Here is a 27495-nt window from a genome sequence, read left to right as displayed (position 1 = left end):
GCCTTAACAGACTGTTGGGGCAAGTGCTGTTAGTGAACACCTATCAACGCCGGTACGACACACGAGGAGATGGGTGGCCAGCATCATGCCCGGCCGCCTTTGTCTCCCCAGTGGTGATGTTTTCACACCTCACCAGGTACTTATTTGAGGCTGAGTCGACCTAGGGGATGCCCAGGTACCAGCTCAGATAATCGCGCCGTGATTGGTGGCCGTGAGCGGGAATCGAACTCGGGTGTTTTTCCAGGTTCGTAGCGCTAACCGCTGCACCACCGCTCCCGTACCCCCACTCACCCCTCCCCCCACTCACCCCTCCCCCACTCACCCCTCCCCCACTCACCCCTCCCCCCACTCACCCCTCCCCCCACTCACCCCTCCCCCCACTCACCCCACTCCCCCCACTCACCCCTCCCCCACTCACCCCCCACTCCCCCCACTCACCCCTCCCCCACTCACCCCTCCCCCCACTCACCCCTCCCCCCACTCACCCCTCCCCCCACTCACCCCTCCCCCACTCACCCTCCCCCCACTCCCCCCACTCACCCCACTCCCCCCACTCACCCCTCCCCCCACTCACCCCTCCCCCCACTCCCCCCACTCACCCCTCCCCCCACTCACCCCTCCCCCCACTCACCCCTCCCCCCACTCACCCCTCCCCCCACTCACCCCTCCCCCCACTCCCCCCACTCACCCCACTCCCCCCACTCACCCCTCCCCCCACCCACCCCTCCCCCCCCTCCCCCCACTCCCCCACTCACCCCTCCCCCACTCCCCCCACTCACCCATCGAGGCCCTGCGCTCAAATCGCCGCGGACCCTGGAGTGAGAATTCACTTCCGCCTCAACGCCTTCACCTCGACTCACGCCGAGTCTCACGGGTGTCTCACGGCGAGTCTCACGCCGAGTCTCACGGTGAGTCTCACGGTCTCACGCCGAGTCTCACTGTGAGTCTCATCTCACGGCGAGTCTCACGGTGAGTCTCTGAGTCTCACGGGTGTCTCACGGTGAGTCTCACGCCGAGTCTCACGGTGAGTCTCACGGTCTCACGCCGAGTCTCACGCCGAGTCTCATCTCACGGTGAGTCTCTGAGTCTCACGGACTCACGGCGAGTCTCACGGTGAGTCTCACGGTGAGTCTCTGAGTCTCACGGTGAGTCTCATCTCACGGCGAGTCTCACAGTGAGTCTCACGGTGAGTCTCATCTCACGGCGAGTCTCACGGTGAGTCTCTGAGTCTCACGGTCTCACGCCGAGTCTCACGCCGAGTCTCACGCCGAGTCTCACGCCGAGTCTCACGGGTGAGTCTCACGGTGAGTCTGAGTCTCACGGGTGTCACGGCGAGTCTCACGCTGAGTCTCTGAGTCTCACGGTCTCACGCCGAGTCTCACGCCGAGTCTCACGGGTGAGTCTCACGGTGAGTCTGAGTCTCACGGGTGTCACGGCGAGTCTCACGCTGAGTCTCGTCTCAGGGTGGGTCTCGCGGCGAGGCTCACGGTGAGTCTCACGGTAATTCCTTCGTTATTCACAGATTTGCTATTCGTGATTTTGGCTGTATCTGCGAATCATATCTAGAACTCAATACGACTGCTGCATCTCGAGAGAAAGAAGTGGTGAGAGACAAAGTGATTAGATGTATAAAAAAAACATTTATTACCATTAACGTAATGATAATACATCCAAAGTTCATTACACTGACACTTCGTATTCCGAATCTTCGCCTTTTGGTAGTAGTATTGCACAGAACGGCACCCGGCTGAAATCGGAAGGCACAGCTCCAAATCCAGAGCAATCGAGGGTCACCGGCACGGCCGCTGGCAACCGGGCAATGTTACTCACCGCAGAGAACCGCAGGAGACACGACCGCCGCCACGACGCGATAGCCGGCGCCACAAAATGTGGCACACTGCAACCCTCCCAGGCGCGGCCCTTTTAAATTCCGATTCCGTTCCGATGGCGCCCAGAACGCGTACTGATGATGTGCAAGTACGTCATCGAAACGGAATTATAAAATACAACCAATGGTGTATAAGTATGAAACATAATAATGGGTATTTTGTAGCTTTCGTGACTGCAGGAATTACTCTTTGGTTCTTTCGGTAAAGTCACGTATATAAAGATAAAATAATAAATTAAAAAATAGCATAGTATGCCATTATTTACCGAAAGAATAAGAATGGGTGTTTTACCCTTTCTGGCAATAAACAAGGAGATGTGTTAAGACGTTCAAACACCAAATGGATGATACCTTTTGCAAGGCATCACGTCTGCATTAACCCCACACGCTACTTGTGGTGAACATGCAAACAAACATGGCTCTGATACTAATCTACGCATTGTCTTTGAAACTGACTGGCCTTCACCAGAGACAACGGCCTTCTTCATGCCCTAGTCTCACCAGCAGTGTCAGACCAGATAACGCCAAAAGTCTTTGTACCGACGTACATCATCTGAATGGAATCGGAACTAAAACTGATGACGTACGCTGCACGGCATGTTTGCGTTAGATGTCTGTCATTGGAACTGAATCGGAATTAAAGCTGATGACGTAGGCTGCACGGCATGTTTGGGTTTGACGTACGTCATGGGAACGGAATCGGAACTAAAGCTGATGACGTAGGCTGCACGGCATGTTTGCGTGTGACGTACGTCATGGGAATGGAATCGGAACAAAAGCTGATGATGTAGGCTGCACGGCATGTTTGCGTTTGACGTACGTCATGGGAACGGGAAAGGGTTAAGAAACGTGCCGGGCTGTTTTTTTTCTTTCTTCGGTGTCATGGTGCGCCACTCGCCCGTCTGATTCATCGCGTTTGAATTTCGGCAGCAACTGCCACCGCCACCACCGGCTTGCGATGTCCAACGCCGGCTCCTCCGCCGTTGCCGCCGCCGCCGTTTCTGCCGCCGGGCAACCTCCGGCAAAGAAGACGAAGTTCACGGGTGCCCACCGCTACCGCACCAAGTTCAACGCCGATTGGACGAGCCGCTACCCGTTCATCAGTGCCGTGAGGGGCGAGCCGTGCCTCTACCGCTGCGGCGTCTGCGCCAAGGTGCTTTCCTGCGCCCACCAGGGCGAGACGGACGTCAGGAGGCATGTGGGCAGTGACAGCCACGCCAAGATGGTGATCTCGCGGGGCGGGCAAGGCGGCGGCAGTGGTCATGGCCTTCCGGAGACCACGTTCGTGACGCCCGTCTCGTCAGACCTCAAGGAAGAGGTGAGAGGGAAGGGAGGGTGGGAGGGATGTCGTAGGAAGTTAAAAAAAGGGTCGGAGGACCGATGTTTCGCGTGGTTTTTGCCGCAAGTTCGTGTGGTTAATGCGCACTGCTCAACCCCTGAGCTGTGAATGCTCTGATAGTTACATTTCCTTTGTTCTGTTCGCCTTTTGGCGGTCTCTGGTCTGACACCGGTGGTGAGACAAGGCCATAAAGAAGGCTGCTGTCTCTGGTGTAGGCCCATCAGTTTCAAAGACAATGCGTGCATTATTATTATAGGAGCGTGTTACGTGGTGAATGCAGACTTGATGCCTCGCAATAGGTGTGTCAATTTGGTGTCTGAACATCTGAACACCCTCTCTATCATTGGATGAAAGAGTAAAAGCTATTCTTATTTTTGTCATGATGATACTGGCAAAAGGGTCCCAAAGATATAACTGCGCTAGCCGAGCGATAGGTGCTCTGATAGTTGTGTAGTGTTGTATATATTGACGAATACACTTCTTATGAGGCAACACGATATTTTATTGTCTCTACTACACGGTCCCTAACACAATGGGTGTATCGGTCCCTTTAGCCGATACCTGGGGAGGTATGGCCCCCGGACTATCACTGGGTAACCCGTTCCCTATAGTCCTCCGGTTGGGACCTAGGAGAGGCTATCTGACCCGACCTCCTGGTCCATGGGTCCTGACCACTGGCCTCACTGAGCTCCGGCCCTTAGAAGGACAGCGGAGCTTGGGGTCCAGGGTTCTATTCTCCAGCCCGGTCTTCAGTCTTCAGCGTGTAGATAACTGAGCCAGAGCTCTGAGAGCTGTGGACTCGTCTAATTACGAACGAGTCAGGTTCCAAAGGTCTGTTCGTGAGCCAATTTGTTTGTGAGTCCAACTTTACTCCTGTCGATTTCAAACGTTGTACAGCATGTACACTATGTACGGGGAATGGCTTTAAAAGTTGTATAATATCCTGTAGATGTTGATGCCACTGGTTCTTCACGTTCTGTAGATGTAAGATGCCACTGGTTCTTCATGTTCTGTAGATGTAGATGCCACTGGTTCTTCATGTTCTGTAGATGTAGATGCCACTGGTTCTCCATGTTCTGTAGATGTAGATGCCACTGGTTCTTCACGTTCTGCAGATGTAGATGCCACCACCGCCATCTAATACGCGGCGGTTGAACTTACGACTCTCGGTCCGAACAGGCAACTGGACACATGACACCGGATTGTTCATTCTTCTGAAAGTTCGTAATTCCAATGTCCCTAAGTAGAGGGAGTCTCTGTATCACCCAAAAAAAACCGGACGTGAAATATTTAGAGAATGCCATCTCCATCGCAGCCCCAAGAAGAGGAGATGCTGTCTTGTTGCGAGGAGGAGGAGGTGCCGCTGCCGCTGGAGGCGACCGGCAACGGCAGCGGCTTCCCGGCATGGCTGGAGACGCAGGGCGTGAGCGCCGAGGTAGCCCGCGCCCTCGACTCGGAGCTGGGCATCCGCGACTACGGTCTCCTGCGCGCCTGCGTGGACGACGGGAGCGTGCGAGCGGAGCTGCTGGCCGCCGCTCGCCACCGCCTGCCCTTCGGGTTCTACGCGGCGCTGAGGCGCGCCGTGAAGGCCCTGCGACAGCCCGACGATGAAGACGGAGCAGGAGGAGAAGTGGAAGGAGGAGCGGAAGGAGGAGGAGCGGAACGAGGGGGAGCAGGAATCGCGGGAGGAGGAGCGGGAGGAGAAAGAGTGGAAGGAGGAGTGGAAGGAGGAGCGGGAGGAGACGCCGCAGGGGCGACGCTGCTGGGAGGCCTCGTGGAGGCGCTCCTCGCGCTCTTTGGCGGCCTCAGCCGCGAGCTGCTACTCTCTGCGGAGCGCCTGGGGGCGCTGTACGGCCATCGGTGCGCCCCGGATGGCGGCGCTGTGAGCCCCGGGGGCGGCTGCGACGTGGAGTGGCACACGGAGCACGGTGAGTTAATGCTCGATTGCATACATATAGTAGTGTGTAGTAGTGACTAGTGTAGTGTATAGTAGTGTAGTGTAGTGCATAGTCGTGAGTGGTGTAGTGTATAGTATATGTATGTTGAACTTTTTTTGCACCATACGTAGCCAACCCTACCTGAGCGGAGGTGCGGGGGGAAGGACAACAAACCAAACACAAAACAGTTCTGTAAAGAAGTGAGTTTGTCAATCTAGATGATGATTTAAAAGTTGCATAAGCCTGGTCATCAATAGCTGTACATGACAAACAAAAAAATGTAGTTTTGTAAATGTGGTTTTCCCGTTTCCGGAGAATAGAAAAGTCTTGCGTATGGACTAGCGCAGGGCGAGGGGTGGTGAGTAGCGCAGACAGTCAGATGTAGGCAACTCCGGACCTCAGGAACTTTCCTCGTCATCACTCGAAGTCACGCCGCAAGCCCTTTTGGACCCAAGCGCTTAACCGTAAACAATGTGAATTCAACCCCAATGAAGCCTGCAGAGCTGAATCGAGTTCAAAAAAACTCGTAAACAAACATATCTTGTGAAATACCCAACACAGAAGATGATCTGTAGGGGCAAGTGCTGTTAGCGAGCACCTATGAAGGTTGGCACTGTGGCACACAAGGGCGGTAAGTGACCAATACCATGCCAGACCGCCTTTGTCTCCCAGTTGTCGATGTTTACACACCGCACTGGGTACTCATTTGAGGCAGAGTCGACCTAGGGGAGGCCCAGGAATGGTTCAGATAATCGCTATCGCCGGTGTTGGCCATGAGCGGGAATCGAGCTCGGGTCGCCGGGTTCATAGCGCAGTCATGCTCACAGCGACCAACACTACCGCTCACCGCAATCAGTCACTTGGATCACACGCAAGCAGAATCATCACCACAATCAGTCGCTTGGATCACACGCACGCAGAATCATCACCACAATCAGTCGCTTGGTTCACACGCACGCAGAATAATCACCACAATCAGTCAGTTGGCTCACACTGACGCAGAATCATCACGTCAATCAGCCGCTTGGTTCACACGCACGCAGATTCATCACCGCAATCAGTCACTTGGATCACACGCACGCAGAATCATCACAATCAGTCAGTTGGCTCACACGCACGCAGAATCATCACCGCAATCAGTCACTTGGCTCACACGCACGCAGAATCATTACCGCAATCAGCCGCTTGGTTCACACGCACGCAGATTCATCACCACAATCAGTCGCTTGGATCACACGCACGCAGAATCATCCCCACAATCAGTCACTTGGCTCTCGCGCACGCAGAATCATCTCCGCAATTAGCGGCCGTCCATAAATGACGTCAAGCATCTAGGGGGGGGGGGAGGGGGTCAGACATTTGTGACAATGTGTGACGAGGGAGGGGGGGGGGGTGAGAAATGTGACGTCACATCAAAATGCGCAACTTTAAATAAATATAGACAACATGTTCTATTTAATTAAATAGACTTTTTAATAAATGTTTTATCCTACAACATCAGAGTACGCACTACAATGACAATAGTTTAAAGCGATTTGAAGCATGTTTTTTTTTTGGGGGGGGAGCTTTGTGACGTCATATTTCAGGGGTGGTTTGACTTTTTGTGACGCCGTGTGACGAGGGGGGGGGGTAAAAAATCCTCCAAAATCGCGTGACGTCATTTATGGACGGCCCCTTAGTCAGAATCATCAGTGCGGAGAGAGAGAGACCACTCAGTTGATGCCGTGCATCCGGCTTTTGTTGCAGAGGAGGTGGGGGAGGCTCCGACGCATGAAATCTTGGAGGCCGATCCCAGGTGGGAGACGATGGCGGTGAAGATGGAGGCGAGCGGAGGTATTTTATTACGCGCTTTTATTGAACTCACTCTGTCTGTTGTTGTCGTTGTCGTATCCGCAAATCTTGTAACTAAAATTTTACCCACTTCCCAATGTGGTATCGACTGCAAACTTGGTATACTTATGTCATTCTGATGACAAAACTATATTCTATCATAAAAAAGTATATATTTTAAACATTCTTTTTTATATGTTATGTTTCGCCTGGGATCTAATTGTCCACGCTCAACTCACGTTGGCTTTAAATCATCACGGCCCCTTACGTTATGGCAAGCCTCGGGGCCACTTCCTGGAGTCGTGGAGTTCTGCCATTACTCGTACGGTACATTTTATGTAAGCGTGTTTTTAAAAAGTATTTTTTAAATATTACTTATTTTTCTCTTGTTCAATCCTCCTGCTAATTTTCGTTCGTACAGCGCTTGAAACACAACAGATCAGTTATCTATAACTGCATTTAGACTTTTCTCAAGCGGTTTGATGGCATCCGGGGTCAGCGGATGGATTCCATTTTGCACGTCCCTGAAGACGAACGTTGATCTGTGCGATGCGGGCGATGGATTGCACTTCACCGCAGTCACAATCAGGCGACTCCTCAACCCCACACTTTATAGAGGCGGTAGCCGCACCAGACCCCACCTCCGATGTGTAGATCTAACACGGTTGAGTGCAGTCCCTGGTAGGATATGTGAATGGATGTGCCGAGGTGCCGAGGTGTCATCACCCTCGCCAGGTGTGCAGGAGGTCGTGGGTTCGATCCCGAACCCGACGCCAGTATATTTGGGGAGCAGCGGCTCATGCACGGTTAGGGAGCAGCGGCCCAGGCAGGCCCAAGGAGCAGCAGCTCACGAGTAGCTCAGGCAGGCAGCTGGGTCAAGTAGCTCAGGCAGGCAGGAAGGCCACTCAGGCAGGTAGATGGCTCAGGCATACAGGCAGGCATGGTCCAGCGGTTGCAGAGATTCGTGTTGAAGTGTCCGCAGCGAGCTTCAAGCAGTCGACAAGGGCGAGCTGCTCGGAGCCGCCGCTCGACATTACGAGCGAGGAGAGCCACACGACGGGTGCGCGCGGTTCACAACAGCGGGGCAGCGGTGACGATGACGACACTCGCAACGTTGATTTTGCGGGAGCCGGTGTGCCCCGCCGCCTGACTAACGCAGTGCGCAGGCAGTCCCCGTTAAACGCGGGAGGAGATAAGTTCCTGGAAAGTGAGGCGTGGAGCGATTAGCCCAGTTTCCACGTAAATAATTTGACGGTAGAGTTTGGCGAGATACGGTATTTTACGCACACCGTGCAGTGGGACAGCGGGAGAAATGACTGAGGGTACGTCGCCGCGTTACTATATCGCTTTGCCGCTCAGCCGCGTGGCAGCTCAAGAAAGTAGTTCATCGTCGACCGCTCAGCAGCCGCGGTATAACGGTGTGTGTACGGCGGTATAACTGTGTGTGTACTGCGTTGTGACGGTGTGTGTACCGTGTTGTGACAGTGTGTGTACCGCGTTGTGACTGTGTGTGTACTGCGTTGTAGCGTTGTGTGTACTGCGTTGTAGCGGTGTGTGTACCGCGTTGTAGCGGTGTGTGTACCGCGTTGTAACGGTGTACCACATTGTGACGGTGTACCGCGTTGTGACTGTGTGTGTACCACGGTATAACGGTGTGTGTGCTGTGTTATAAGTGTTCTGCGTTCCGCTAAAAGTGTTCTCTAATGGAAGAATCTCTTTATAGCGAAAAACAGGTTCAAGTGTGAGCACAGCCACGCGTTAAGCAAGGACTTTGTTTATCTTGTCAAACTTGTGCGGCCCAACAAACGCTCGCATTTACGCACGAATTTCATACATTGCGCAGTTAACCAATAATTTAAGTGCATTGCACCACACAAGAACGGATTTGTTAGCGTGCATAAACAAGTGAGCTTATCATCGTCGTTGTTATGTTGGATTTCGTCTCTCCTCTCCCCAGACCTGCATCCCTGGATGCTTTCTGCTTCTGCGCAGCGGCTGCCCCCCAAACGGGAAGAGAAGCCGGGAGGTATAACGCTTACCACTGGGAGCCCCTGGGGATACAGTCGATTATCCGGAGGATAATCACCAATCATTATTTATAACAGTTTAATTTTGCACATTCTTGTACAACGTTATGTTAGTAGACGTTGTGTGTGTTTTTTTAGTGTTTTTAATTTGTTTGCAATGTCAAATTTGTCGTAAATAAACGTACAAATAGACACAAGTAAACATCCTACTGTTAAAAGTTGCTTCATTTACTGCACCCTACCTACCACTCCAATCACGAAGAGTCTGCATCACGGGGTGATGTAGCAAGTAGTACTTCTCCGCTCTTGCGTGTTTGACGATCGCCGGACTGATGCGGACACCGAATTGCACGGCGCACTTTTCGCCGCATGATGAAAAGTCACGCAAAATGTGTATATACATGCAGTACTTTCACTGTTTAAGTTGTACGTACGGTTGTGTATAATGTACCGTATTTACAATATTTGAATCAAGCGCATAGCAACTTTTTTGTCACATGCACACACGCGGTGGTGCCAATGGCTGGACTGGTTACAGCCCGGGACCGCCGGATATGTTGGAAGCAGGCGGATAATTGTGCACTGGATAATCGATACTATGTCTGCGTATATGTATATGACTGTGTGTAATATATGTGTGTATAAAACGCAGCAAGTTGGCACGGTGGGGAGCACAGGTGGAGCGTCTGCTAGACGTCTCAGTCAGTCAACCCATGGCACCACCTGGGTCTGTCCCGTGACCTCCTGCCGGCAGTGGGGAGCCTTCCAACAATTCACGCGATAGCCTAAAAAGTGCACCGCGACTGGCACAAACCCCTAGATTTAAAGCTTTCATGGCTGCAGGAATCCATACTCTTTGGTTGTTTCAGTAAAGTCACGTAGGTAGAAAATAAAATAAATCACGACGTTTCGATTGCACCTGATGATTGCTTGTGTTGCAATCGAAACATCGTGATTTATTTTATTTTCTACCCACGTGACTTTACCGAAAGAACCAAAGAGTATGGCACAAGCACCGTGGCGACGTCGCCGCCACTTAGCGGTGAACGGTGGCCGCCGTTATATCTGTGCTGGATAATTATCGATGATCAGCTGTAATCGATGACTGTGATCGCGGAAGGTGACGACGACGGAGCACGCAGCTGCCAGGGTGCCGCGCGCCGGCACTTTAACGCCACCCCCCCCCTCCACCACCCCTTCCCGGCGCGTCTCACCCTCAGACGTGGCCGAGGATTTTCGGGCGGAAGAAGGGGGCCTTCCGCGCGACGGAGAAGAGGCGGATGGTCGAGAGCTGCGCACCCCCTGGGTGGACGTCGTCCACGCGGAAGGAGACAACCTCCTGGGTGACAGAGAAGACCTCCAGGCCTATGGAAGGGACCTCCAGTCTGCTGGACTCAGCGCTAGGCCGGGGGCGGTGACTGTGGCCACGCGGAGAGACGTGGCGGTGGCTGCGACGGCCCCAGGCGTCGAGGCCAAGGTGGAGCTGCAGGATCCGAGCAGCGACGGTGAGGATCTGACCCCGGCGCGGCCGAGCGATGGATGAACTGCGACGTCGTTTTCGTAGCGACCGCCGCCCGATCGCACTCGATCTGAATTGAGACTTAAAAACCACAATTTTGTTTTATTTTAATCTTGATTTTAAGCTTTATGGGACTGCAGGAATCCATACTCTTTGGTTCTTTCGGTAAAGTCACGTAGGTAGAGAAATAATAGATCACGACGTTTCGATCGCAACACAAGCAATCGTCATCAGGTTTGAAATGGGTGTAGCTCAAAGGTCATAAGATGTAAGGCCACACTGAGCTGTGTTCGCTCTTTTGTCAGAAGCGACCCTGGCCATCGCAAAGATGATAGCTCAACGAAGTGGGCTTATGATCATGATCGTTTATAGCAGCAGCGAAATACTCTAAACGCGTGATGTTCATTCTCTATGGGTGTCTGTGGTTCTCTATGCTGAGTCTCTTGAGTGTAGAAACCCACGTTGAGAGTATTATACATCTCCATGTGACGACGATGATAAGCCCACTTCCTTGAGCTATCATTTTGTGATGGCCAGGTCGCTTCTTTAGATCTGGTAAAATAAAACATAAAAAAATATTTCATAGTTTAGCTCGGACAGATACACATGCTGGAACCGCTCGTGCTGACACGGTTAAACCCTCCAACTCCTCTTCCCCCTACCCCCGGGGGAACTCGGCTGTTTGCGGCAGGGTCTGCGATCGCCGCCTTCCCGTGCCCCGCGTGTGGGCAGCAGCCGGCACCGGCCGGTGACCCGGGGAGGCCTCGGTTCGACTCTCGGAGCCACGCGCTGATCCGGCGTCGTCCCTCAGCCGCGACGCGACGGCACCATCGCCGCTGCGCCCGGTGCGGTGTCGCGGCCGCGGCCGTCGGCGGCTCCGCGGGGGAGTGGCACTGCCTGCTGTGCGGTGGGGTCTCCGTGCCGGGGCTCGGGCAGCACCACCAGTGGGGGCAGGGCGCGGGAGAGCGGCCGCACCCTCTCGAGCCCCGTCGTCACCGTGACGAGGACGATGACAACGACGACGCCAGAGACGCCGGAGGAGCGGAGGAGCGAGCCTGCCAGTGCAACCGCTCATGCCGCCGGTGTGGGAGGACGTTTGAGCTGCCCGGGCTCCTCCGGCGCAACCAGGAGTGCACGCACTGCGGCGATCTCAGCTAGCGTGGGGGCAGGGGGTGGGGAGGGAGGAGCCGGGGGAGCTGGGAGGAGCTGGGGGAGCAGGGAGGAGTGGGGGGGAGCGAGTGGGGGAAGTAGAGATGAGCGGGGGGGGGGCAGCACGGGGGAGGGAAGAGTGCAGGCGGAGGGGGGATGGACAAAGTGGGAGTGATTTTGTTTTATTTCATTGGCCCTAGAGAGATAGCGAGTTGGCGGCCGCCAAATCGACGTTTGGATGGGCGATCCGCTCCCTTCACTTTCGGCAGTCGTACCCGCAGTGGGCCGTTGCTGCGTTGTTCAGCCCTACTGGTCACGAAACGCTCGCTCCGGCCGCCAACGCCAGCCGGCTGAATACGGACAAAAAAAGAGATAAGCTTAAAACTTCCCCGTAGAAGTGGTTCAATCTTAATTATGGAGCTTTCGTGACTGCAGGAATTATTCTCTCTCTGGCTATTTGTTCTCTCTGCATGTGTCCTCTCTTTGGAGGTTTCACACTTAAATTCTAACTTAGCAATCTTTGAGATACGTAATCAACCAGGCTATGCGTTAATTGTGTGTTGACCGACTCTCTGTGTTGTATTACATCACATTTCGATATTTTGCGAGGTTATTTAATTTTAGTGTGCCTTTCTCCTAATTTACAAGCTTGCGTGCCGTGCCACGTCGTCATCTTACTCGCGCAGCAGCAGTACTTTGCCGTCCACTCATTGATATGCTAATTTTCTCTGCCCCCTCCCTCTCTCCGTCCCTGCCCCCCTCTCTAAATTTAAGGGACCGTCACAGAAACGACCCCTCTCTTTGTGCCGATATGTGTCCTCTCTCTGTGTGTCCTTGTGATGTCTGTCTGCTTGTATGTCTGTCTATAGTTTTCTAGTTAGATTTTTTGTTGCTATTTCTTTTTTTTGCCTGATGATGATTGCTTGTGTTGCAATCGAAACGTCGTAATATGCTTTTGTTTTAATTTATTATTTTATCTTTAGACGTGACTTAACCGAAAGAATCAAAGAATAATTCCTGCAGTCACGAAAGCTCCATAATTAAGATTCAGCTCTACATAGTTTTCGACCTTGTGATTGCCCAGGAAGCCACGAACCACTGCGACAAAGTTGTTCCAAGCCGCTTTCTCCTTACTAGTGAGCTTATTGGGGAATTCATTGCATTCCAGGATCTTCTTTATCTGTGGTCCGACGAAGACACCGGCTTTGACCTTTGCCTCAGACAGCTTAGCGAAGAAGTCTTGAAGGTATTCTTTGGTTCTTTCGGTAAAGTCACGTATAAAGAAAAAATAATAAATTAAATAATAACATACGACGTTTCGATTGCAACACAAGCAATCATCATCAGGTATAATGAAATAGCGACATAAAATCTAACCAGAAAAAATTATAGACAGACATACAAGCAGACAGATATCACCAAGATACACACAGCGGGCAACACAGGTACAGAGAGGGGTGATCGTCTCTGTGGGGTGGCCTTAAATAGACAGAGGGGGGCGGAGGCAGCGAGAGGGAGGGGTTAGAGACAAAATTTACATGTCAATGAGTACAACAAAAAGGAGTGAGCAGGCTTAGGGGGAGAAAGAGACACACTAAAATTAAATAACCTAGCAAAGTATCGAAATGTTATGTCTGTCTATAATTTTTTCTGGTTAGATTTTATGTCGCTATTTCATTATACCTGATGATGATTGCTTGTGTTGCAATCGAAACGTCGTATGTTATTATTTAATTTATTATGTTTTCTTTATACGTGACTTTACCGAAAGAACCAAAGAATAATTCCTGCAGTCACGAAAGCTCCAATGTTAAGTCTTGAAGGTACTTGAAGGCTGCTAACTCCTTATCTACAGCTCTGACAAATTGTTTCATAAGGCCCAATTTGATGTGCAGTGGTGGCATCGGCACCTTCTGGGAGTCCACCAGTGGCTCCGACTTGACGTTGTTCCTCCCCACAGAGAACTCGGTCCACTGTGACCAGTCCTGCCTGTGGTAGTGCGCCTTGGTGTCCCTGCTGTCCCAAAGGCAAAGATAGCAAGGGAACTTGGTAAAACCGCCTTGGAGACCCATCAGGAATGCCACCATTTTAACCTCCCAGCCGTACTCATCATACTTGAAGGCATCCAGAAAGGTCTTGATGCTGCTGTAATCATCTTTGAGTTGCACCGAGTGAGCCAGGGGAAGAGATGGGTACTTGTTTCCATTATGGAGCAGCACGGCTTTGAGGCTCCTGGATGAGCTGTCAATGAAGAGGCGTCACTCATTCTGGTTACATGCGATTCCGATTGCCTCAAACAGACTGGTCACATTGTGGCAGAAGCAGAGCCCATCTTGGCGGGTGAAGAAGCTGCAAAAAGGTTGGTGACGTTTCCTCTGATCTGCGACTTGCACACTTTTATCCAACAAGTTCCACTGCTTGAGCCTAGACGTCAAAAGCTCGGCATTGGACTTGGTGAGACCAAGATCTCTGATCAAGTCGTTGAGGTATTTTTGGTTGAGGTAGTATGGGTTTCTCTCTTCAGCTCCACCTCTGAAACTGTCATCTGGATCTACGTCTTCCTCGCTCTGACTTGCTGGCTCTCTTCTAAAGACGGATGCTTTCTCTCCGGAGGAGTGGGTACAGGGAGCTCATGGCAATGTGGTTACCGGGGTGATGGATGAAGGAAGGTCCGGATACGTGATAGCCGGTGCATTCTTGCCACTTCGACGTTTGGAAGGGTCCACCATGCAAAAGTAGTAGTTGCTTGAGTGGTCAGTGGGTTCCCGCCAAATTCTTGGGATAGCGAACTTCATGGCTCTCTTTTCCCCTCTGTACCATCCTACAAAAATACATTTCACCCATGACTAATGTGTAAGAGATTCTCGCAAAGTTTTTCATATATGATATTTTTTCAATAACATTGTAAAACATTTTAAAATTAAAAACTTTTTACAATTTAATTTTTTTTAACAAATTGTTTAACATTAAATTCCGAGAAACAATTGTCCATTTTACCTTCTAGAGTTTTTTTTTTTTATTGCTCGCAGGTGAAATGAGGTGCCCAAGTTTTATCTTGATCCCCGACAGGCATGCCAAAATATGCCTTGTAGGCCTCACACATCTTAGCAGATGCTTCCACAGAGTACTTTTTCGCTCTTGTCTTGATAAATTGGCCGCAGACATAGCAAAATACGTCTGCCGGATGCTTGCAGCCTCTTAATGCCATCTCAGAAAAATGCAGATATGTATCCACTTAGGCAGCTGAAACTAAACTGAACTGGTGGGTTTAAGGCCCTTGTATTTATAGTATGTATATTACTGGAAAGTTCTAGAATGTTCTAGAAGTTACTCCAAGTTTACTCAGCACTGAATCTATCTGGAATGTTCTGGAAAATAGGTCAATTTCAAAATATCACTGTTCTGGTCACAAAAGCAAAGTTTGTGGGGAATCTTGATTTGAAGCTTTCGTGACTGCAGGAATCCATACTCTTTGGTTCTTTCGGTAAAGTCACGTAGGTAGAGAAATAATAGATCACGACGTTTCGATCGCAACACAAGCAATCGTCATCAGGTGGGACAACCACAGCAAGAAAAAACTGCTGAAGTAGGCGAGAAATCTGCCGTTACGACATCTGTCCAGTGGCTGGACGAAGTACCACGTGAAACAAGTGGAATGACAGGGGCGGTAGTGGTCACCATGGGGCAGCAGCAGTACCAACTGTTGGAAAGTTATCACTAAAGGCCTACGAAACAAGTGCCTGGGGCCTACAAGAAGCTTAATCGGGCCCTGAACCTCGCTGTTGGCCTCCACAGCACTGAATTACAGCCGCCCAGCTAAATTATAACGGGTACTCCAATGTTACAATCAGACTCTTGTATTTATACTGGAGGAATCCGATGAGCTATAAAGCTCTTTGTTCAGATGTCCAGTAGGGGGCACGGGGTCAGAACATAACAACAACACAATACTCACAAGCACGATAGGAGTGCAAAGTATAGGAAAGGTAAACAAATAACTTAAAAAAACACAAACTAAAGTAATAAACTATTTTTTTTTCTTAGCAGGTTAGGACCCACTGAGCTGTGTAGCTTCTCTTTTAGAAGCGACCTGGCCTTTACAAATGATAGTTCAACAAAAGTGACTGATATCATCATGTGGAAATGTGTAGCAGCGCGATAATCAAAACTCGAAAGAGTTGACACTTTCAGAAACAGGCACCAAAACAAATGCACGACCAAACCCACGATAAAATTTACGTCTTCACTTTATTTGCAATTACGTCCGTATCCGAGGACTTAAAAAAAGTTTGTCCGTCATTCCACAGGACATCTCTGGAGCAGGATGAATAAAAAAAACTTCAGCAGTCCCCAGGTAATGTTTAAGAGGTCACTTGAAAGGGCTCTTAATGAGGTCTGTGATGTCTCGTTTTCACGGGCCGTTGGCTCACGCACAGTGACGCACTTGCTGTGCGAGACTTCTGAATGGATGCTTCGTCACGTGATGAGTATGCCTAGATAAAAAAACTATAACTTTATCTGGAAAAACTAAATCAAGTCACTCGTTTATGATCAAATGAGCATTGTCTCTCCATAAACCATCATCATGCAAACTCCGGTCATAATCGTAGCAGCGGCTTTTCACTAACCATCGAACAAAGATGATCAACCGCACTTTCAGATGCGCTGCTTCTGCGGCCTTCTGGAATGCTCTTCGTTCCGATATTGGGCCGCCACTGGGAGCTATGCAACTTTTACTGGTTGGAACCTCCTGGTTTTTTCTAAGAATATGGAACCTCCTGGTTACACCAGCCCACAGGGGATTATTGTGTCCGTCCGTCGTGCAGGGAGGGGCTGGGTGGGGAGTGTTGTATGTCTTTTAAAAAAAAATTCATAATAAAAATTAAATGAAGATTGAAAAAATGCGCCATTATCGAAAATTATGCTAAATTATGTAATTATGCTAATTAGGCGGCTAATTTCATTAATTTCTGCGAATGTATGTGCTTATGCTAATGTGGGCAGTTGTGATAATTAGGCTTAGCTTCGTTGTCTAGGGTTGTATTATATCAATCGGGATAATGCAATTATTCATGCTATAGCATTTACTGATTATGCCTAAGTGTGTTTATGTCAGGTCTCCAAATTCAAATCTCAACGCAGGATATAGTTCTTATAAATAAGATTATTAGGCATGAACTCAGGAAGGAAGCACTCTTCTGTGTTAAACAATTTTAATTTTAAACAAAAACATAACACTCTAATATGCGAACTCTCATGCTTGGAATTATCCACAGTATCATCGGGGAATTTTCCCTCGGTGAGCAGTACATTTAACCATCAATGATTGCGTTGTTTCACTGGGCAACCGAACAGTTGATTAATTCCTCCGAGTAACGCGAGCATATACGGCGATAGGGAAAGTCCTTAAAACATGCATGCGACGATATTCATACGAAAGGCAATACAAGCAAATTATGATATGCCGAAGGCAAAGGTATACGTCAATAGATTCATCGGCAAGATTATATAATTAACGAAATGTCTTGGGACAATGGGGTGCGGTGGTGTGTGTCTGCTGACGCAGATACTTAATTTTTGGCTAAGCCTCAATTAATTCTTGGGCAAGATTCGGTGTTCAAAAGAAAGGTTTAACACAATATTCTCCCTTTGAGAGTGTAGATTCGTAACGAAGGTTTCAAAAGTTTAGTTTGCATCGATTAATCTATTGGTAATTTTAAGCGATTAAAAAATAAAATAAAAAGTATATATAACGACTGATGTACTTCTAAACGACCGTATTTTTTTTATCACTCAATGAGCACCAATGTCTTCACGATCAGCTAATGGTTCATGTGTGTATTGTCTCCTTGATAAATGCTTTGTATTAAGCAGACGCCGGGCGCTGCGTCGTGAGCTTGTGAGGGTAGGGGAGGGGCATACGAACAGCGGCTTCTCTCTCTCGCTCTGTCGCCCGGGCGGGTTTGTTGTTAAATGACGAGTCGACGCGACGCTCGCCGTTGGCGGTGCGCAATGATTCCGTCGTCAGACAGCGCGCACAGCTCGTCCGCTGCTGGATGTCCTGGTTCCCAGCTGGTGCAGGTCGGTATGTGTGTTCGAACACACGGCGCTCTCGCTGGCGCGGACACTCTTGCTCGATAGCGCGGCTGGTGCTGTGATGCTGGCTTGGTCGATGTTTGGCGCTTTCCGCCTCTTCTCGAGGACGATGCTGGAATTCTCGTCAGCTCAACTCGAACTGCAGTGGCACGTGGGAGTCGGTACCCAGAGCAGAATGACTTTCGAGCGATACTACTTCTGTTGGTGCTGAACTCGCACTGGGTAACACATTGCTACTCAGCGAGCCTCACCATCCTGGTTGATTGCAGTCTTCTTCTTCTGCTGGATTCCCCTTCTGCTGGCAAGCTTCTGAAATGTATGGGCCGAGTCTCTGATTATATCTGAAAAAAATCTCTCCCCTTGGCACGCCTTCTTACAAAGGACCGGAACCATTCTTTGTGTTAGCTCCCCCCCCTGTGGAAACAGCTGCCGGTGTGTCCGTGTGTGTGTTCTGATTTTATTGGTAATATAAGTTCATCAATGGAAGCAGCTGTCCCAGATTGCCCCCACGTGCGTCCTTTCAGCCCCCTTCCCCCTCTCTTTTATGGGGAGATGTTTTTTGCCTGTGTGCAAATCTTGCTATCACGTGCTGTGGGAAGACAAAGGCGGTTGGGAGGCTCTTTTCCTATGGAGTATATTACATCTTGGTTAGGTCTGATGGACTTAATTCGCCTTTCATTCTCCTGGACGACCCTTGGTCTAATACTTCATAATTATTATTTGGTTTGTGTTTATTCAAGATTTGTGATTTAGCATTGTTATTACCACGTATATTCATAGGGTTTTACTAACCTTCGTTCCACAGCCTGCATTCTGGGTTGCTGTTTGTTCTCGAGTTAGTTTTGGTCAGGTCGCGTAGATAAAGATAAAAATAAATGCCATTAGTATTAAAATAATGAATGGGAAATAATAATCCACTGATGTAGATTGTAGCCTGGTTCTTAATTGGAGTGTGAGGATCGATAATGTTCACTTAATCTTTGTCGCCAAGTTTTGAACTTTTACCGTTGTTAGAAGAAACATGAAAAAAGTTCACCAAAAAAAACGTCTGTTTCGTTATCCTTCGTCGGGGGGGGGGGGGCGGGACGTGTGTGTTGTTCTGATTTTATGACTGGCTCCTTCCGTCGTGGGAGGGGAGGGCGTCACATTCGTCTTTGGAAGTTTTATTGCCACCACATGTTGCTGGGAGACAAAGGCGGTTGGGAGGCTCTTTGTTCCGAAAGGCAGCTGTGGTGATGGTGGTTGTTACAATTTTGTCTTTGCCTCGTGCTACCCCGCGGTTGATTAAAAAATATATATATTGGCCGAATTATTCTTAACATGAATTTTGGAAAAAGGCTCATATATACAACAGGTGGGAGGGGCTGGGTGGGGAGGGGCTGGGTGGGGAAGGTGGGGAGGGGCTGGGTGGGGAAGGTGGGGAGGGGCTGGGTGGGGAGGGGCTGGGTGGGGAGGGTGGGGCTGTGTAGGGGGTGGGAGGGGTGGGGCTGGGTGGGGAGGGGCTGGTCACCCCGTGGTCCCCTTATAAAACTCAACGTTTTACCTACTCATGCCGGCTTGTGCCCGCCCTCACAGTCGGGCATATTTGCGGAATACACCACGCCGCCGTTGACCCTGGCCATTGACCGAGCAACCCAACGTTCCTACCAGCTCCCTCCGCAGGAATGTGTTAAGTCATAATCGAGATTGACAAACTTGTTTCTTGAGAACTGCTTGTTGTTGTTGTTGTTGTGTTTGATTTGTTGTTCTTCTCCCCGCACCTACAATCAGCTATGGTCAGCTATGTACGGCGGTGCAAAAGAGACATTTAACACACATACAGTACATTATGCATTACAACGGAACGGGATGCACACGAAGGTTGAGGATAGTCGGCGCTACCGGTCCGGTCATTTCACGCCAGCTTCTCGTCTCCGTCAGTGGGGTGGGCGAGGGGAGGGAGCGGTCGCTTCCCAGGCACAGCGAGCGTCTCGGGCGCTACTCCCGTTTCCGCGTCGTCGTTGCCGGCTTCTCCGCGGCCGCTCCTCCGTCTCCGCGGCCGCTCCGACGCTCCGACGGCTTCGCAGTAACCCCTCTCCCCCCTTGCTCCTCCAGCCGCCCCCTTGCGCAGGTGGCGCTCCTCGTGTCTGGCCAGCGCCGCCTCCGAGTAGAACGCAACGGGACAGAGCGCGCACGCGTGGCGTTCCCTGCCGCGCGTGTGCTTCCGTTCGCGGTGCCGCCGCAGGTGGCTCTTGCACGAGAACAGCGACCCGCACGTGTCACAGCGGTGCGATCGCTCACTTGCGTGCCGTCGCTCGCCTGCGTGCGCCCGCTCATGCTGCCGGAGGTTGGCCGCGTGGGCGAACGCCCTCCCGCAGTGAGCGCACACGAATGGCCGCTCACCCGTGTGCGTCCGCTCGTGCGCGAGGAGGTGCGAGGGCCGGCGAAAGCAGGCGCCGCAGTGGGCGCACCGGTAGGGGTGCCCGCCGGGGTCGGCCGCATGGACCCGGGTGTGCGCCGACAGGTCGTCGGCGTGGGCGAATGCCTTGCCGCACACGGGGCAGCCGTGCGGGCGCGAGGTCGCGTGGACGCGCGAGTGGCGCCGCAGGTGGGCGGCGCGCGAGAACGCCTTGCCGCACGTGGGGCAATCGTGGAGCCTCGCCCGGGGGGGCGCCTCCGCAGGGCCTCCTCCGTTATCCGTCCCTTCATGCGCCTCCGTCGTCCTCTTCGGTGCGTGTCTCGTCTGGCGGTTATTCGAGACGGACTCACCTTCTGCTGCTGTGGCTTTCCTCTGGCGGTCAGTAGAGACAGGCCCCCTCTCCGCTGCAGCACGTGTCGCACGGCGGTTATTAGGGACGGGCCCCCTCTCCGCTGCAGCACGTGTCGCACAGCAGTTATTAGGGACGGGCCCCCTCTCCACTGCAGCACGTGTCGTACGGCGGTTATTAGAGACGGGCCCACTCTCCGCTGCAGCACGTGTCGCACGGCGGTTACGAGGGACGGGTCCACTTGGTGCCGTGCGTCTCAAGACGGCCGATAGCGCCGACGGCTCCCAGTTTGCCGAACTCTCCTCCTCATCCTCATCGTCGTCATGGTGGGTCCGTAGGTGCCTCTCCAGGTCGCTCTTGAGCCTCGTGCTGTACGCACAGAGGTCGCACTGCAGGGCCTTCTTACGGTGGCGGCGGTGGCTCGAGTGTTGCCACGTGTGGACCTGGAGCCCACGCTCCCGGCTGAACTCCCTGGCGCACACGGAGCAGCGGTGCCTTCCCCGTTCGGCCGTCTCGCCCGCTCCGTTCGACTCTGGTGGCAAAGCAGAAGCCGGGCAGCGTCGTTGTGACATCAGTGACGTGCGAGCGCGCTATCTTAATGAGCCAGTGGTTCTTCTTAACCTGGGGTGCATCATGTACCCTGGGGGTGTGTGATGCCCTTTCTGGGCAAGAGACATGGCCAGATTTTTCTTTATTCGAAGGCCAATCATCGAAAACACAAATTAAGCACGGGGCACATTAAGTTACAACTTACTTGTGTTTCAAATAACCGCTGAGATTTTGTGATCCGTAACCACTCTTGGTTAAAACTAGTAATTGTATTGTGCATATCGAATTGGATATAAAACCGATTGATTCAACCGGATAGCCAGAACCCAACTGTTTTAAGCCCCTCTTGAAACAAGCCCAAACATAATCGGTTTACAGTTGAGTTTTGGGTCAACCCAAACCAAAAGCCACTCCAGTCCCGCTGCCTGGAGGCCGCAAATGGAACGTCGATTTGAAGAGCTGTGCCCCACAGCCTCTGTGCCAGACTCGTTCCCTCCCCGGTGATCCCCCCTCCCGCAAACCTCCCTCCCACCCTCCCATCCTCCCTCCCACCCTCCCATCCTCCCTCCCACCCTCCCGCAAACCTCCCTCCCACTCTCCCACCCTCCCTTCCTCCCCTCTCTCTCTCCCCTCCCCTCCCTCTCTCCCTGCCTACCTACCTCCCTACCTACCTTCATCCACGTGCTCCATCATCTCATCCACGTGCTCCATCATCACCTCCACCTCCACCACATCTGGGAACGCCCGCTTTGCAACTGAACCTCCGGCCCGCAGGTCCTCTCCTCCGTCGTCTCGAAGGTCCTCTTTTTTTATTTGGACGCCCTCCTCTTTAACCCGGGGGAGGTCCAGCACGCTGCCGTCGAGACGCTGCTCCCCCTCTGTACAAATTTCTTCCACCTTAATGCTCGGAGCCTGCCCCGTCGTCCGAGGGCTGCGTCCGTCGATACGGATGTCAAAGTGGAGATCCTCCTGCTTAACGCGCGGCTCGTTTCCACCGCTCACGAAGACCTCCTGTTTAATGGGCGGCTTCTCGCCGCCGACCACGGTGTTCACTGCGTCAGCCTCGAGGAGGCCCTCCTCCTCCTCCTTTTTGATGCGAAGCTGCTCCGGCGGTCGCCTCGTTTCCACCGTGAGCTCCGAAACTTTCCTACCAAGGGCATCCCCGTCGGCCCGGACGTCCTCCTGCTTGACGCCGAGGTCACCGCTCGGCCACGCGTCGCCGTCCCGGCGAGCGCAAAGGTCGTCCGCTTTCGCCTGAAGGTCACCATTGCCATTCTGCGGCTCACCTCCTCCTCCTCCGCCACCCCAGGTGTCCTCCAATTTGATGTGGGGGTCCTCCCCTTCAACAGGGAGGTCCTCTGCTTTAATGTCAACCATGAGGACCTCTCCTCCACCAGAGCTGACGTTCTCTCCGTCGGCCCGAAGCTCCTCCCTTCTTGTCCAAAGCTCCTCCCCTCTCATCTGAAGCTCCTCCCCTTTCATCCAAAGCTCCTCCACTTGCACCAAAGGGCCCCCTCGACCGAGCAAAACCTCCCCTCCCGCAGCTAAGAAGGAATATCTGGAAAAAAGTTACGACGATGTTTATTATTTACTGTCAGAATTATTAAATATTTTACTAATGATATTGAATTTAAAAATGTAGTTACGTAAGCTACCCAGATGAAATCCACAACAGGTTATTTTTTTGGGTTAGCTCGCATAAATATAAATGTGTGTCGTTAAACCCGCCACCACCCGACACAGCCAATAAGTTAAGGCGTTTGTCACACAATCAAAACGTGGCCAATAAGTTGCTAGTACAGCACTAACTGGTTGTGTGTTGGAGAGTAAATCCAGAAGTCTCCCACAGCTAAGATGACAAATCGGAATGATCATATCTCATCTTAGCATAGATTTATACAGCGCCTTGACCAAAGGCGCTTTTCAGAGAGAATTAAGAATGGTGTAAGAACGTGTGCGTGTGTGCGAATGTGATGGTGGTGGGAGATGTGATGAATAAAATGTGGTGTGCGAATCTCTAATGATGCGTGAATTCGGTGAAAGTAAAATTCATGACAGTGGATGATGATGAATTGATCGAATGGTTGAGGTTTAATAAGTGATAGCCATATAGAGAATAATTATTTTGACAGTCAATGATGACGAATAGATTGAATGAATGGGGTTAATGAGTGATAGCCATATAATGAGAACATGAAGAGGGAATAGTAGTGGTGTTGGTTATGGGGGAGATCTCTGGACGTCGTGGGGGTGAGCTAGGGAACTAGAAAAAGCACACCAATCACTGCCCCACAGACCTTCAGGCCATGCTTCCACCCCCATATAAAAAACGCTTCGCCACCCAAGTACAGTGACTCCTCTACTTACGAACATTCGACTTACAAACTTTCAGAGATACGAACAAACATGTCCTTATGTCGAGTTGCCTGCACGGACCGAGAGCTATGAGTTCAACTGCCGCGCAATAGACGGCGGTGGCATCTACATCTGCAGAACATGAAGAGGCAGTGGCATCTAAATCTAAGGAAGATTTTCCAACTTTTAAAGCCATTCCCCCTGTTGAGTGTACATGCCGTACAACACGTTTGTAATCGACAGGAGTCAAGTTGGACTTCCAACAAATTGACTTACGAACAGCACACCGGTGTGTTGGAGAATAAACCTGCAACACCTATAATTGTAAACTAGCAACGAATTGTCACGTTTTATTTATGTGACAAACCTTACTAATTGGCTGTCGGGTGGTGGCGGCGTGTTTAACGACACTTTTGTATATTTACGCACTCTAACCCAAAAACCTTTTATGGATAATATTGGTCACGAAAGCCGTGTTAAACTGATCATAGAACTCATCCGAAGTTGCTTCAAAATCATTGTTTACACACTGCTGCACAGGGGTGTCATGCTCGAACCCGTTCTCGCAACCACAACCCTGGCGCTAACCCATAGCCCGAACTGGGTTCATGGGTTCCAGCGTGGGTGAGCGCACGGGTTTGAGCATGGGTTCGTCTGTCCCTACCCCTGAGCGTATGTGTGTATGTATGTTGAACTTATTTCACACTGTACATAACCAACCATAGCTAATCGGAGCGTGCGGGGGAAGGACAACAAATTAAACACAAAAAGCTGTTCTTCAGAAATTACTTTTCAATGTAGTATAGTGGTGTAGTGTTTAGTAGTGTAGTAGAGTAATCCCTCGCCACTTCGCGGTTCAAGTTTCGCGGCCTCAGTGCATCGCGGATTTTTCAAAAATATTTATCGAAAAAAAAAAATTCAAAAATACCGCCATATCGGCAGCCGTATTGCGGAAAGCAGCGTTGTTTCATCGTGATGCGCGAGAGAAACGGTTTCCCAGGTTGCCAGACAAAGAGAAACTCTCTCAGAGGCTTTGTACATACCCACGGGCACTCAGACAAGGCACGTGATTGGTTCCCGGCGCGAGATCGACGAATGAGAGCACGAGTGGATGTATCCCGTGAGCTGATTGGCTGCGCATCAACGTTGTCATCGTCGTCATTACTGGAGTCAAGTCTCAAGATACTACTGTCATTGGTGAGTGTAGAACACCATAATACGTATCGTATGAGAGAGAGTGTATAATATTAAGGTTTTATAATTAAATAGATTTAAGTAAAATATATATATATAAAGTATAAATATACATATTTTAAACATTCTGGTACCCACACACACATATACGGAAATTCCTAGGGGGCCAATCCTACTTCGCGGATTTTAACCTATCGCGAGGGGTTCCGGTCCCCATTAACCGCGATAAACGAGGGATCACTGTATATACCAAAATAAACAGAGATCCCACCAACTGACTAGCTACTAAAACCAACAATATCATCACTAAATCGACTTCTCTAATCGATCAGACCAAGCAGAGCTGCCTAAAACCTTCGGCTGCTAGACCACCCAGATTTTATGGCCTTCCAAAAATCCACAAAGAAGGTACCTCGCTCCGTCTTATCGTCTCCACGATTAACTCACCTACAAACTGGCCCGATTTCTGTCTGAGACTCTGCTTCCTTTCACTGGCAAGTCCACCTCAGCTGTACTTAACTCAGTTCACTTGGTTTATCTAATCAAGGACATCTCACTCTCTCCGGATGATTTGCTTGTCAGTTTCGATGTCGTTTCTCTGTTCACCAATGCACCTGTACTTGACACCATTGCAATCGTTGAACACTTGGTCCAACAGGGACTGAATGCAGATGTACCAACTTTGGTACGGCACTGTCTTACCAACACATACTTCACCTGGAATGGTACATTCTACAGACAAGATGAGGGTACCCCAATGGGTTCTCCCTTATCGCTAGTGGTAGCGAATGTTTTCATGGAATATTTTGAGATAGATGCCATCCAGACATCCACCCTACATCATTCCTTGTAGAAGAGATACGTAGATGACACGTTTGTCATCTGGCCACATGGTCTTCCAGCACTGAACCAATTTCTCAACCACATCAATTCCATACACCCGTCTATCAAATTCACTATGGAAGTGGAAAAGGATGGGAAGCTACCATTCCTGGATGTAGTGATCGAGAAGAGACCTGATGGCTCGTTGGGACATTCAGTCTACAGGAAAGCCACCCACACGGATGCCTATCTAAAGCCTGATTCCCACCACCATCCAGCCCAGAAGAATTCAACGACCAGCACCACCTAGCTAGTGAGTTGGAGCACGTACACCAAGCCCTCAGGATGAACGGATACTCGGACCGTACTGGAGTGAGTGAGTGGTTGTAGTGAGTGAGTGGTTGTACTGAGTGGTTGTACTGAGCGAGTGGTTGTAGTGAGTGAGTGGTTGTAGTGAGTGAGTGGTTGTAGTGAGTGGTGGTTGTACTGAGTGAGTGGTTGTAGTGAGTGAGTGGTTGTACTGAGTGAGTGGTTGTACTGAGTGAGTGGTTGTAGTGAGTGAGTGGTTGTAGTGAGTGGTTGTAGTGAGTGGTTGTACTGGGTGGTTGTAGTGAGTGGTTGTACTGGGTGGTTGTAGTGAGTGGTTGTACTGGGTGGTTGTAGTGAGTGGTGGTTGTACTGAGTGGTTGTACTGAGTGAGTGGTTGTAGTGATTGGTTGTACTGAGCGAGTGGTTGTAGTGAGTGAGTGGTTGTAGTGAGTGAGTGGTTGTAGTGAGTGAGTGGTTGTACTGAGTGAGTGGTTGTACTGAGTGAGTGGTTGTACTGAGTGAGTGGTTGTACTGAGTGAGTGGTTGTAGTGAGTGAGTGGTTGTAGTGAGTGGTTGTACTGAGTGGTTGTACTGAGTGGTTGTAGTGAGTGGTTGTACTGGGTGGTTGTAGTGAGTGGTTGTACTGGGTGGTTGTAGTGAGTGAGTGGTTGTAGTGAGTGGTGGTTGTACTGAGTGGTTGTACTGAGTGAGTGGTTGTAGTGAGTGGTTGTAGTGAGTGAGTGGTTGTAGTGAGTGGTGGTTGTACTGAGTGAGTGGTTGTACTGAGTGAGTGGTTGTTGTGAGTGGTTGTAGTGAGTGAGTGGTTGTACTGAGTGAGTGGTTGTAGTGATTGGTTGTACTGAGTGGTTGTACTGAGCGAGTGGTTGGAGTGAGTGGTTGTAGTGAGTGAGTGGTTGTAGTGAGTGAGTGGTTGTAGTGAGTGGTTGTAGTGAGTGGTTGTAGTGAGTGGTTGTAGTGAGTGAGTGGTTGTAGTGAGTGGTTGTAGTGAGTGAGTGGCTGTACTGAGCGAGTGGTTGTAGCTACGCACCTGGCGATCTGAGTAATGGGGGTGGGGGTCTCGCGCTGGGGGGGGGGGGGGGGAGTCACGTGGTGAGTCGGCAACCCCGAAGCGACGCGGAGCGGCTTGGTGCAGGCTAAGCCGCCTCACTCGGATGCAGCGAGCCGCACACAAAGGCAAAGCTCCCCCGTGTAGCCTCTAGCAGGCTGCGGTGGCAAGTGCTGTGCGTAGCGAGTCGCAGCGCCTATGAAGTTGGCAAAAGGGCAATTGTTTCTTGCTGTGGTTGTCCCACCTGATGACGGACGCTTGTGTTGCGCCCGAAACGTAATTTAATTTCTACCTACGTGACTTTACCGAAAGAACCAAAGAGTATGGATCCCTGCAGGCACGAAAACGTCAAATCTAAGTTGGAAGCTCTACGTCTGAAGATGCACCAACACGTGGCCGGGGACCTGAGTGAGGGTCCGACCCTTCGTAGCGGTAACTCCTCTGTGCAGTGTAGTTAGCTGGGTGGTCACCACCCTCGGCTGTATCTGGCAAAGGGGCAGTTACCCCTTTGTGTATTTACGTGTTACAATAAATGTGTTGCCTCTCACGCATAACGTGTGCGACTCTGTTGGCCTCACTACACTTGCATCGCCTTTCTACTGTTCGCCTTTTGTCATTGTTGGTGAGACAAGGCCATGCAGGAGGCAAATGAGTTTGAAATACAATGC

The 27495-nt window shown here is 50.9% G+C and overlaps 2 protein-coding genes across 6 annotated transcripts; one reads left to right on the top strand and one right to left on the bottom strand.

The window, feature by feature from the left end:
* The first annotated feature begins 808 nt into the window (after window positions 1-808).
* Window positions 809-16769, top strand: LOC133360611 (uncharacterized). The gene is made up of 7 exons (XM_061579406.1): window positions 809-908; window positions 2819-3206; window positions 4543-5155; window positions 6911-6997; window positions 8952-9020; window positions 10242-10526; window positions 11232-16769. The coding sequence occupies exons 2-7, from the start codon at window positions 2847-2849 to the stop codon at window positions 11696-11698; spliced, it is 1881 nt and encodes a 626-aa protein (XP_061435390.1). The 5' UTR covers window positions 809-908; window positions 2819-2846; the 3' UTR covers window positions 11699-16769.
* Window positions 16770-16885: 116 nt separating this feature from the next.
* Window positions 16886-26827, bottom strand: LOC133360609 (zinc finger protein 777-like). 5 transcript variants are annotated; one of them, XM_061579404.1, is made up of 3 exons: window positions 26810-26827; window positions 21753-22639; window positions 16886-21064 (listed from the first exon to the last, which is right to left on the bottom strand). In XM_061579404.1, exons 2-3 carry the CDS (start codon window positions 22561-22563, stop codon window positions 19680-19682), a joined length of 2196 nt encoding a protein of 731 aa, XP_061435388.1. In that variant the 5' UTR covers window positions 22564-22639; window positions 26810-26827; the 3' UTR covers window positions 16886-19679. The 5 variants fall into 5 exon arrangements, with proteins under 5 accessions (XP_061435388.1, XP_061435387.1, XP_061435386.1 ...); XM_061579403.1 differs by lacking the exon at window positions 26810-26827 and adding an exon at window positions 25784-26057; XM_061579402.1 differs by lacking the exon at window positions 26810-26827 and adding an exon at window positions 25617-25726.
* Between the last annotated feature and the right edge of the window lie 668 nt (window positions 26828-27495).

This window comes from Lethenteron reissneri, chromosome 69 (genome assembly GCF_015708825.2).
Source record: "Lethenteron reissneri isolate LAM-NWPU_2019-01 chromosome 69, ASM1570882v1, whole genome shotgun sequence".
Taxonomy (NCBI): Eukaryota; Metazoa; Chordata; class Hyperoartia; order Petromyzontiformes; family Petromyzontidae; genus Lethenteron; species Lethenteron reissneri.
The sequence above is the reverse complement of the archived record's forward strand: the minus strand, read 5'-3'. Positions and strand labels throughout refer to the sequence as shown.

Bases quoted from the DNA above. Each gene is read 5' to 3' on its own strand.
- LOC133360611 (XM_061579406.1), top strand. From the start codon at position 2,847: ATGTCCAACGCCGGCTCCTCCGCCGTTGCCGCCGCCGCCGTTTCTGCC. The intron at 3,207-4,542 runs GTGAGAGGGAAG...TCTCCATCGCAG, and splicing joins CGTCAGACCTCAAGGAAGAG to CCCCAAGAAGAGGAGATGCT. The intron at 9,021-10,241 runs GTATAACGCTTA...TCTCACCCTCAG, and splicing joins ACGGGAAGAGAAGCCGGGAG to ACGTGGCCGAGGATTTTCGG.
- LOC133360609 (XM_061579401.1), bottom strand. From the start codon at position 24,598: ATGACGACGATGACAACGTTGATGCGCAGCCAATCAGCTCACGGGATA. The intron at 22,640-24,479 runs GTATGTACAAAG...ACTTTTTTCCAG, and splicing joins CCTTGTCTGAGTGCCCGTGG to ATATTCCTTCTTAGCTGCGG. The intron at 21,065-21,752 runs GTAGGTAGGGAG...CTTTGCCACCAG, and splicing joins GATGGAGCACGTGGATGAAG to AGTCGAACGGAGCGGGCGAG.